Consider the following 12,407-nt stretch of genomic DNA (forward strand, 5'->3'; position numbering starts at 1 on the left):
GTGCATGTATATATATATATATATACATTTCTATAATAATTAGAATTGCATGTCATAAACAATAATAATAATAATAATAATAATAATAATAATAATAATAATTATTATTATTATTATTATAAACATACATTATTTGACAATTATGAATTTATTTTAAAGTACAAATATTCAAATTGGTTGCTCAGCTAATAAACAGTCTTAAAAGCATTATTATTGTTGTTGTAAATAATAATTATAAATGACATAGTTATGTAATTAATAATATAAATTCTTATATAATTATATAATAATTAGTAGTAATTCTAACAATATATGTTTTTATTATCACTTTTTTTTATCAATTTAACACATCCTTACTGAATAAAAGCATTCATTTCTTTCAAAAAAAGAAAAAAATAACTGACTCCAAACTTTTGAACGGTAGTGTATATTGTTGCAAAGGATTTCTATTTTGAATAAATGCTGTTCTTTTTAACTGTTTATTCATCAAAGAATCCTGAAAAAAGTATCACAGCTTCCAAAAAAATATTAAGCAGCAAAACCGTTTCCAATATTGATAATAAATCAGCACTTAAGAATAATTTCTGAATGATCATGTGACACTGAAGACTGGAGTAATGATGCTGAAAATTCAGCTTTGCATCACAGGAATAAATTATATTTTAAAGTATATTAAAATAGAAAACTATTCATTTAAATTGCAATCATATATCACAATATTCCTGTTTTTTCTGTATTTCTGATCAAATAAATGCAGCCATGATGAACAGAAAAGACTACTTTAAAAAACATTACAACTCTTACTGATCCCAAACTTTTGAACGGCAGTGTATATATTTCTTAGACCGTCTGTCCCACTCTGTGCTGATAGCCCTTCTTGTACTAGTAATCCAGTTGGACAGTCTCACACTGGCCCCCCTCAGCTAGGCAGGATTAACAGCAGACACACACACGCAACAAAGCTGAACATTTGGCTTTGGCTCACCAGGACTCGATTTCTGTCTGATTTCTGGCACACTTGTGGAGTGTTTCATTCGTCCCACTTCTGTTGCTTAACCCAGACAAATATCAAGCAGAGAAAGCCAAGCACAGCTAAATCATACTCATCCCCCCGCTCTCTCCCACAAACACTGACAGAGGTCAGCACAGACAGACAGCTCTCTTGGTGACGATTATGCAGCAGATCATCCTAAAGCTTCACACTGAAGACTAGTTACAAATAGTTTTTGATTAGCAAATCCATAGTTCATTAAACTTGACAAAGGTTTGGCACCGTTTTCTCCCATTTCAGGAACACCACTGTAGGGCTGTCCAAAAAAAAATTCTAATTTTGAATATTCATTGAATTTAAAATAAAAATCCACATTCGAATGCAAAAACGTTGCATTCGAATTTTAGGTGTGCGTTAGGCAGTATTATCAGTGGCGCACGAAATGCAACGACGATGTAAGTGTCATTGCATTTGAATGCTTTTGTTAGCCTATCCACTTGAACCCATTAGATGTGGCGCTGCTACGTTGTTCATTCAAAATATTGCCGAAAAAGAGAACAATCAATGTGAGGAAGATGTTGTTTACGTCAAAACCGAAACCAAGCCGTTCACACAGAACGCATATTTGTCACATTTTCTAGAGGGACATTTATCAGTGACACATGGGCTAACATTATAGACTACCGTTGCACTCGCGTCTCACACAAGAGTAAGTAAAAAAGTAAGTTCAACTTTTAAAAAAAAACATGTCAAGAATTTATGGCGGTTTTCCCCATCCCACTGCATCTCAAATTTTTTAAAAGAAGAAAGTACTCTTTGTGATTGGTTTTCGGTCCTTTGTATTAAACTATACATACAGTGGTGTGAAAAAGTGTTGGCCCCCTTCCTGTTTATTATTTTAAACATTATGCACCTTTTCCAAAGATAGTCGTGTTATTTTATTATGCTTTGAAGAAACGTGCATAATATTTTGCTCGATGCGCCCTCTTGTGGCCTCAGGAGAGAAGCCAAAAGCTTTTTTTCCCCTAACTGAAATTATGCCTTTTAAATTTGAATATAATTAGAATATTGATAATATTTAAGTAAAAAATTCGAATTTCGGTTTTCAGCCATTTTGACAGCCCTACACCACTGTCAATTTCAAAAAAATATTTATTTGTTTGATTGTTAGTTTGTTTGTTTGTAGATTTATTTGGATGTTTGTTGGACATTTTTCTTCACTTTCAATGTCAAATGATGCTTATGTTTGTTTATTTGTTGGTTTGCCATTGGTTCTTGCATGTTTCGTAACTGATCGAGATGCTGCAGAGGGAAGGATTTCCAACATTGGTACTGTAGCTCTCCTCAGACTTCAGCAATATTACAAAGTGAGTGATAGATCCTTCTACGGCTCCATTGCAGATGGCATTTTTCACTTGATCAACTTTCAATCTAAGTTTCTCATTAGTTTGTATGTCAGCTTTTCTACAGACCTCATTAAAGCGCATGTCCAAGTATGAGGGACTGCGTTGGGGAATAGTGTTAGTCTCGTCACTCTCATGCTTAGGCACGGTTCACTCGGCAAACAGCAGCAAACCTCGCTACACTGAGTTGCGTCTTCTCCGTTCTTCATCAGCTGACAGAAGCACAGCCTCAGGATAAGGTCATCCTTTTCTTCATCTCTCATCTTTATTCAGAAGCTGTTGCATGCCCCTTTTTGCTCTCAATCCATCTTGGCTTGACTCCTTTCTACCTACATTAATTTTAAATGAATTAAAAAAAATTACTAGAATTGGTGCCCTTCACGCTTCAAGCATATTATGCAGTAAATAAATCTACATTTAACTGTGAGGTTAGCTGGTCTAGTGGTATTACTGTTGCATAAAGTGTAAGAGGTCTAATATTTGAATCTCAGATAATTTGACTTTTTGAGAGGGAAAAAATATAGCGGGGGGTGCATTTGGTTGTATTTTATTTGACTTGATTAGCTTGACCTCAGTTGTTCAGCATTGTTAACATTTAACATTTCATTCCTCCTTCACAATTGGCTTCAAGCAGGTGAAGAGACTTTTTTCATGACCAGGCAGATGCAGCAGAAGTGAGAGGGGGCGGCAGGGCTTCAAGTATGCAGAATGAGCTCAGGAAAAATTACAACAATGGTTAAAACTTTGGTTAAAAATTGTATTTATTTTTCTGTCAAAAATGGCCCCAGCAACATATTAGCAGTAAACATGTAGCAATTCTGGCTCAGCGAAAGGGTACATCGAGTGCTAGAAAAGAAGAATATCTGCCCGTGGATGTTGATTTGAAATGCATGCATATACACACAAACACACTCAGCCAAGATCACTTCTGAAGGTGTGGAGGCCCAGATTAATACTAGAATGCTCTGCCAAGAAGAAACCGAGTACATGCTATACTGGAGTGCAGGGGATGCAAAGTTCATCCATCTATCTATCTATCTATCTATCTATCTGTCTATCTATCTTGTCTGTCTGTCTGTCTGTCTGTCTGTCTGTCTGTCATCTATTCTATATTTTTTTATCTGTTGCATCAATCTGTTTGTTTGTTTGTTTTATCTTTTTATCTGTAGTTCTGTTGTTTCTTCTCTCAATCTCTTGTTTCTTCTTTCTTCTAGTTTTGTGAAATTTGCCTTTTTGTAAAAAAAAAAAAAAAAAAGGATCAGAAAATGTTGCAAACTAGATTTGAACTTACATGACTTTTGGATGGATGCCAGCTCATTTTGTCAGAGAGGTTGGACTAACCACTAGATGACAGCACTCAACATTCTATGTTCTAGTCTATTCTATTCCGTTCCTGTTCCCGTTCCCGTTCCCGTTCCCATTCCAGTTCCAGTTCCGTTCCGTTCCGTTCCGTTCCGTTCCGTTCCTGTTCCCGTTCCGTTCCGTTCCGTTCCGTTCCTGTTCCCGTGCCGTACCGTACCGTACCTGTGAATTCAGCTGCACAAAGACCCATCAAAGAAGTACTTCCATTGAAATCCACAGCCAACATTACCTTCTGCAGCAGCAGAACAAAGTGTGTTTCTATCCTGTGCTCTTTCACACATATAAACACACACAAACACACAGCTCATGCATGAAGCGGTAATTAGCAGCATCAGGGTGTGATCCCTCCGCAGTGTGGGTGTTGAGTGAGGCCTAAAATAATCCAGTGATGAATTACGAATTCCACGAATGAAACTCATTATCAGCTGCAGCGTTCCAGCAGGCTGAAGGATCTGTGTACCTGAAACATATAATCACAGGCTTCCAAAAATCCCATCAGTAACTCTTTGTCTAGACTTCAGAGCTGATGTGCGGCGAACATCACCAGTCGAGTTGCGTTTGTAAAGAGATCACACGGTTTGGGAATCAGTGTTGATAGGCAAAGTAGTGGAGGAAGTGATTGTGTGTGTTGTTACAAATCTTATTTATAGCTTCAAACATAGTGGCAACTGTTATCAAGTACTGTACATTTGTTGCTTAGTGTTTGTGCAGCATCATTTTTATTAGTAGTAGAAATATTATGCTAAAATTGCATATTTCAAATGTATTGTTATTATTATTATTATTTATTGATACTGTTTCTATGACTGAAAGGACATGTGTATGGTGTTTCCATTAGTTTCTTCAAGGTTTTTTGCTTGCTTCTCACACTGTTGTATTTTTTCCTCTCTCTCTTTCTGCAGATCTCTCTATAGCCCGGTCCAGAACTGTGCAGTCATGTTCAGGAACAGTCTGAAGATGCTGCTTGGCGGCAAATCCAACCGCAAGAATCGAAACAGTGGTAGGTTGAGTTTTCTTTTTAAAATTGGGAAGCTTCCCTATAACCGGACCCCCATTAGTCTCATGGAGCAGGAGTGTGTTCTTGTGTTCATGTTTGTCTAAATATACTTATATGTCAGATGTCTACTGTAATTTCCATAAAATAAGTCACATCTGACAATAAGTTGCACACAGAAGGTGATGTTGACAGTGAGTTGCACTAGGTCAAAACTGCATTCAGCTTTTGTCATGCAGTCAGTGTCAGTTTTCAAAAGAACCTGGGGGTAAGACAGACCTCTCAAGCTTACTGCAACTTTATCATTTGGTAGGAGAGAGTGGGGTAAAATGTGTCAGTGGGCAAGCTACTGTATGTGCAATGATTTTCACAGTAATTAAAAAAAGAAGACATTTTTCAAACATTAATTTAATATCAAAGCAAACTTGTGCTCTTTCCAGGATTATGCTTTTTCACTTTAGTCAGTTGCTAGTTTAAAAAGTCATGCAAATGCAAATTAGCTAAAACAGAATTATTAAGTGAAGCACTTTTGCCAAAATTGTAGCTGTGCGGTAAAGTGTTTAAATATTCTGCTAATTCAACCTTTTTTGCCTGATATATGAAAATGTGAATGTGCAGGAAAATAAAAACTGAACATAACAAAGTCAAGCCTGTGCGCTAACAACACTCCTTGAGGTCCTTCTTGTGCTCTGTCTAGCATTTTTGAATATGAAATTATGTGTTTGTATTTTAGCTCTCAGAGAGACTTCAGGCTTGTGTTGAGAGGAGTACAGTTACAGAAGCAACTGTTGGAGTGAAATTAGGATTCTGCCAGCGTCTGCAAGTGAACCGAGCCAGATGAAGCTTAAATGATGAATGGAAATAAATGGTGCTATGAATGAGCACCCACTTACAGAGCACTGCTGTATTTTGCATTTTGAAAAAAAAAAAAAACTGTGTATTACCCTTTTTGCTGCCTGTTGACTGTCTTCATCTTTTTCTCCTTCGGTTAAAGGAACACTCCACTATTCCTTTAAAACTTTACTCTTCAAACATTCCAATAATAGGCTTATTGGAAGTTACCTAGCTGGGACTATTTTCAGGCGCTGCGTAACATCATTGTGCCTGCTGCGCACCCATGGTATGGCAGCAAAGTTCCTTGATTATTACACCGGAATGAGAGTATAGTTCCTAGCCTGTTTCACACCTCAGAACACCTTTCAGCGCTCATATTAACAGGTTACTGCATTCAAATATGACTATTTTGTCCTACTGCACTGGCCACTTGTGTTTAAAATTTGTTTATACTTAAAAAATCTGCCAGTGTAGAAAGACATTATACATATTAAAGATACACTGCCATTCAAAGGTTTGGGGTCAGTAAGAATTTTTTTTATTATTAATACTTTTTTTTTCAGCAAGGATGCATTAAATTGACAAAAACAACAAGAAATTGACAGTTCTTTACAAAGAAATCAAATGTTCTTTTGGTTTCTACAAAAATATTAAGGAGCATGGTTTTCAACTGTGATAGTAAGAAATGTTTCTTGAGCAGCAAATCAGCATATCATAATGATTTCTGAAGGATCATGTGACACAGAAGACTGGAGTAATGATGCTGAAAATTCAGCTTTGCCATCACAGGAATAAATTACATTTTAAAATATATTACAATTGAAAACGGTTATTTTAAATTGTAATAATATTTCACAGTATTATAATTTTTACTATATTTTTATTAAATAAATACAGCCTTGGTGAGCATAAGGGGCTTTTCATAAACATTATATTATACATTAAACTTTTCCACGGCTGCATTTAAAAAATCTAACCAACGCCACACTTTTGAACAGTAGTGTACATTCTCTTAAAATAGGTCCTAACTTCTTATGAAGGGTTGCTGCTCAAGCAAATTTATTTTATTTTATCATGTTTTAACTGGAAAATAAATACTTTTTATTTTATTTTATCAGTTTATTGTTTGGGATCCATTATGATGTAGATTGCCATTTGGATATAAGTGAATGTAAATTTGATTACGTTTTTAATAGTTTCAATGACCAAACCCTGACAAAATATTATAATTTATGGGCATTGTTAAAATCAATATTCAATGTAATAAACTAGAAATTACTTCTGTTGCACAGAAGAAACTGCTATTGCTTGTGTGTGTTGTGTGAAACAGGCCTAGTATCTGCCGGAGAGGGACTGTGGAGATCTCTGTGTACACTCTTTCAGGGTTGTGGTAGAGCTTTGTGTGACTGATGAGAAGGGTGGGTTTGTTTGTCTGTGTGCTTTCTTGTTAGTTGTGTTTGCGTTTGATTCTCACTGGAGTTTGGCTCTGTGACTGCAAGGACGTCCACGACTGTAAACTTTTGTTTACCAAACACAAAACATGTACATGCGCTCAAACACACACACATACTTTACCTGCCTTCATACCTCAGGTCTGTCTGAATCTCTCATAAAGCTTTAGTCAAACAAGTGGCAAGTCTGGCTCGCCCAACAGACCAGCCATTCACCTCAGTGAGATGTGTATCAAAGGGACCTCACGCTTCCCAGAAAAACCTCCTGTCTTCAGTCAGTGTCCTCAGACTGTGGTTGAAATTCATGCTACTTTGATGACGTCTGGAGTAATTTTCTCTTCAGGGCCTCCAGCTCCTCTATAAGCTTGAAGGGGCCAATTTATTTCCAGTGCACTTTAGGGTGTCATTACTGTCACGGGTTTAGATAAATGTAAAGCTGTTTGAACAGCCCCATTGAAAAATGACAGAAGTATATATTTATAAATTATATTTAAAATATTTTCAGAAGGTCTACTGTGATTGATTTTAGTTAAATTGTTCATTCAAATGGTTTTCAGTGAGCTGATTCACTAAAACGATTCATTGAACCATTTGAACCAGGACCAAATTGCCATTTAACTACTTTGTTGTAGTTGCCTATCACATATTGTATGTCACAAACTATTTATCCTTTTTTATTTTATTATGTTCTATATCTTTTTTTTTTCAACTGAAACTACTGCTAGTCAGCTAGTGATCCCGTGCAGTCATTGTGCTCCACAAAATAGAAAAAATGGGCATGTTTAAAGTTAAAAAGTTGAAAATGTTTAAAGTTGTCCATTGTTCGAATCATTAAAAGCAACAAGGAGCAGTTGCTGAGGCTCTTTTGTACTTCACATCAGAGTGGCAGTTGAGAAGTTTGAGTGTTTCTGGGTTATAAGTGTCATTCACATACAGTACGTGGTTCCCTGAAAGAAAAGAAGACTTGAGATCCAGATTTACTCCAACCCCAGTTGTCCTTTTTAAATTCATTATGCTTGAGTTTTCAAATAAGCCTAGACACCAATTCTCAGTCTGTGCAGAAGAAGTGTCCTGTTGTTGTGAGGCCTGTGGGTTTGTCTGTTTTGAATTGCAGCTGTATTGTTGTACTCGTCTTTGATCTTGTCTTTAGACTGGAGGATTTCCACAAGGTTTTGTCATACAGTAATAGCTCTCTTCACTCTGCATGTCTCCTTGTATCCTGCAGTGCTACATATTTGTAGTGCCTGTGTAGTTTCTGGTGTCATTTTGTTTGTTCCTTTCTGCTTTCTTTATTCTTTTATTATTCAGTTTGATGCAAATGCAGCTCTCTCGGCTGAATATATTTGCCATAAATTAGATCTGCACAGCAGAGGAATTGAGCTCCATGGTGAAGAAAAAAAACACGTGTCGCGGGGCAATTGATGGTTAGCCTCTAGACCCCTCAGACATCGTGAGCAGAATCCTAACGGTCTCAAACAGCTGCCAACAGCATTGACCCATGAGCCCTGTGTGGTTTGAATATGATGCAAGCCTGTATAAAAACTGCCGGTGATATTTTGCCTGTAGCGTGTCATTGCGCTGGCTGATTTTGACAGATTTGGTTGCGGCAGGTTTGATTAGTGTAATTATTTTTATAGAGAGAGAACTTTAAACAAATACATGCTGACGAATACTGATATTGGAATATTTGGATAATGTGTGGTGAAACTGATATCTGTTCTGTTTAATTGGACAAATTTGTTTCAAGATTGATGCCAAAAACTGTTGTAAGCTATGGAAGTCACTATTTAGGGTGAAACAACACACAGTTCCCTTAGCCTGTCTAATGTTTAAATAAAATAATAATAATACTAATAAAAAAAAACTGAATGTAAGGAAGTAGAATTGGAATCTTAATGAAATTAATAAGGACATTCAGATAATAATAATGAATGAAGTTCAAAGAAATTCATATACATTTTTAACTAGAAAAGCAAGGTTTGGCACAACACACATAAATGCAAATGAATGTTGATTTGACAAAAGCCGTCCCAGAGATAGATGGATAGATAACTTGTGGTGAATCTTTTTGTACTGTAATTCATTTAATTACTCTTCCTGTAATTCTAATTCAGCTTCCTGTGTTGTGATCAATTCAATTCAAATTCAAACACATCATTTGAAAGGGAGCCAATTCCTAAATTGTGCATTTAGCACAACCGTGATTGGCCATCGCTTTACTGATGGAAAAAACGTTATGTTGAGGTTCTTAAAGCCTGGTGTGATGGCTAATGTAGGTGCTCAGGCCTACTCACAGTAGCTAGCCAATTAGGTGAAGCCCAACTCCACCTCGTAATTGCAGTTTTTCAGTAAGCTGTGGGAAACCCAGTCAGGTTTAGCAAACCAGTTAGCATACTTTAGTGAATGGAGCCCCCAAAGTTGTTGATATTTTGTAGCTGTTGGATTTCAGAATTAATTTCTAGTCCTTCAGAATGTAGCGAATCAGCTCATGGGAAATATTAATAATGAATCATAACTAGTTATAATTAATTATAAATATTTAGATCCGCTGTAGATATTTAGCTGACCTCTCAGGGTCAACTGTCTGTCAATTCTAAGAACGTTAATTTCCTGCATTTAAACAAGCCAGCAAATAGGGACACAGCAGCGTATCTCAAGTCACGCACACGTTTTATCATGCCCGCATTTCCTCCACCAATCTGTAGCGAATCAGCTCATGGGAAATATGAATAATTAATCATAGTTATGATTAATTATTAATATTTCCCTATGAGCTGATTCGCTACAAGAAGATCTAGTCATTTAGTAGAAACTTTCACATAAAGCAGTTTACTTATTACAGGAGCGGTAACCCTGGTGTACCTTACACAAGCGCACTGGTATGACTCATGAGCTGGCATTTCAAACAGGATCATGAGTTGGGATTCGAACCAACAACCTTTTGGTTTCAAGTCCAGATATTTATCCATTTGAATCACCTCTCTATGCCTGAGGTCAATCTGTTCATGCTGTTTACAGTTCAGTGGTGCAAAGTCTTCTCTAAACTTGCTAATAATGTAAAAATACCCCATAACCCCTTTATTTCTGTCAATTTCCCTCTCATTATCTCTTCCCTCCACTTTCCTGTAGCTCTGCAACTCCAATGTCCAATGTCACTGTCCTTTCGTACTGACAGAAACTGTCTTTCAGCCCAACCCAGGGTAAACTCCATGCCAAATGGGGTCTATTAATGTGGAAGAGTTCCTACTCCAGTCCTCCTCCTGAAAAGAACAGTATAAAATCCAGCAGGTTGATTTAAATTACGAACACACTTTGGAGATTCTCGAATGTTAAGACCTGTTCACACCAAGAATGATAACTATTAAGATAACTATAGCGCTAACTATATTAGCATCCACGACAAAGCATGATAATGTTTTGTTTATTAAAAGGGCATGCTGCAGTTTTACAGTACATGCTCACTTTGTAAAGTCGGATGGATTCTGATTAGTCAATGTTTTTATCATTCACCAACTGGAAAATGGAATTAAGAAAGCAGTTCCAACAATATTGTTCCTCTGAGTTGTTATTGTTATAGCTTTGGTGTGGATTTTCCTATTCTCATAGAATTATTACGATTATTAAAATGTTATAGTTATTGTTATAGTTATGCTTATTGTCCTTGCACGTTCCTTTAAACCTCATCACCCTCAAGATGAAGCAACCCTAGGGTGGTCCTCTAAAGAAAGATCTGTAGATCTTTAAGGATTGTAGTCTCCCCTCATGAATTTGAGGTTTTAACATGTATTGTGTTTCAGATTGTGGGGGTTTGTGAAAGGAACAAAAGCTAGGTAGATGTACTGGGGATCTCTTCAGCATGCTTCCAGTCTGGTAAGCAACAGACGTCAAATCTTAATCAGCTCTTAATGTCCCCTAATAATCCAATTTTATTGTTACATTCTGGCAGATACATGAAGCACATGGCCCTACTGGAATAGTCCAGAATGGACCTTCAGGAATGTCCCTGCGCTGCCAGATTTGGCTATACTTTGGCTACCCATTTGCTGGTCCTTTCATAAAGGTCCATTAGTTTCATCTGGACTTTACTGAAGGGTCATTGAGAGCCCCTCATCCGTCAATGACTCTAGCCCCTCCAGAAGAACATGTTCTCATGGTAGTGTTCCTCTGTAGGTCCTTATTTTAGGGAGTCTCCCACAGATATAGTAGTTCTTGAAAAAGATAAATATATCCTGTTCTTTGGGGGTGATGGGCCTCTTTGACACTCTTATCTCATGCACTGTTTTACACCCTTGAATTAGGCATGCATGTTTGGGCTGGAGATTGCTACGTTGAGCCAGAGAAGTCAAGCTAAATATGCATGTGACGAGTGGGGTGGGGCCGAGAGCCGTGGGACTCAAGACCAGTAAGTGGCACAGGTGTCGCTCATTATCATTTACTCCACCGTCCTCGCTCCGTTCCCACAGCTCTCTGCCCGGCCCCACTCGTCACAATGCAGTTGTGGTATTTGTTTCAGTTGCATAAACTTTCATTATAAAATCTAAATGGGGACACACCATTTAACTTTTTATTGTTTTTATATTCAGCTAATTATGAATACTGTAGATTTAACCCCAGTGTTTCCCAACCTTGTTCCTGAAGACACACCAACAGTTGACATTTGAGATGTCTTCCTTATCTGACCCATCCATTTTGGAGTTTTTTACTAGCTACTAATTTTAATCAGCTACGTTTGATTAGGAAGTGTTTGTGTTTTTGCCAGATTTAGCTAATTTCTGGTGCCAAATTTATAACCAAAGTAGGGCTGCACGATAAATCGCATGCGATATTTAACGCGCAATCGTGCAGCCCTAAACCAAAGTATAGCGAAGTATGTACTCATACAAAGATACACACACATTGTTGTTAAGCACTTTGTCCTTATCAGTGATGCAGTGACTGCAACACTTCTGTCCACTCAGAGGAACTTGAACACTAGACGCAATAAATACCTCAGCAGTTTCAGCTGAATCTGTTCTCTGGCCCTTTGATGGCTGGCAAAGATGTTTTATAATCCACCTCTCAAGTTCAAACATAAAATGGATTTCACAGCTTTTTTAGAAGTGCCTTAAAAATATTAGTTAAGGATGGATAGCCACATACTAGGGCCTTTCGCACCGCGGGAACCTTTTCATAGTACCAGAACTAATTGTGGAACTACCCACTTTTTGGCGTTTTCGCACCGCCGGAACTGGGTGCAATTTTAGTACCGGACTGCCTTTTTCGAGAACCAAACTAGCTCCTACTCTGGAGCAGGGTCTAACCAGCACAATTGGTACTAATCGTGACGTAAGTAGACATTGATTGGCCAAACGCGTATGAAAACGCCCTCACCC

The 12,407-nt window shown here is 37.4% G+C and overlaps 1 protein-coding gene across 1 annotated transcript in view; it reads left to right on the forward strand.

Annotated features, from left to right (window-relative positions):
• LOC107667741 (protein TANC2-like) overlaps nt 1-12,407 on the forward strand; it is a 107,042-nt gene that overhangs the window by 33,896 nt on the left and 60,739 nt on the right. The window contains exon 2 of the mRNA XM_016459462.1: nt 4,659-4,756. Coding sequence (XP_016314948.1) covers nt 4,693-4,756 — 64 coding nt within the window. The 5' untranslated portion in view covers nt 4,659-4,692. The remainder of the gene's footprint in view (nt 1-4,658; nt 4,757-12,407) is intronic.

The sequence above is a fragment of the Sinocyclocheilus anshuiensis genome, unplaced genomic scaffold (genome assembly GCF_001515605.1).
Source record: "Sinocyclocheilus anshuiensis isolate Anshui unplaced genomic scaffold, SAMN03320099.WGS_v1.1 scaffold1563, whole genome shotgun sequence".
Taxonomy (NCBI): domain Eukaryota; kingdom Metazoa; phylum Chordata; class Actinopteri; order Cypriniformes; family Cyprinidae; genus Sinocyclocheilus; species Sinocyclocheilus anshuiensis.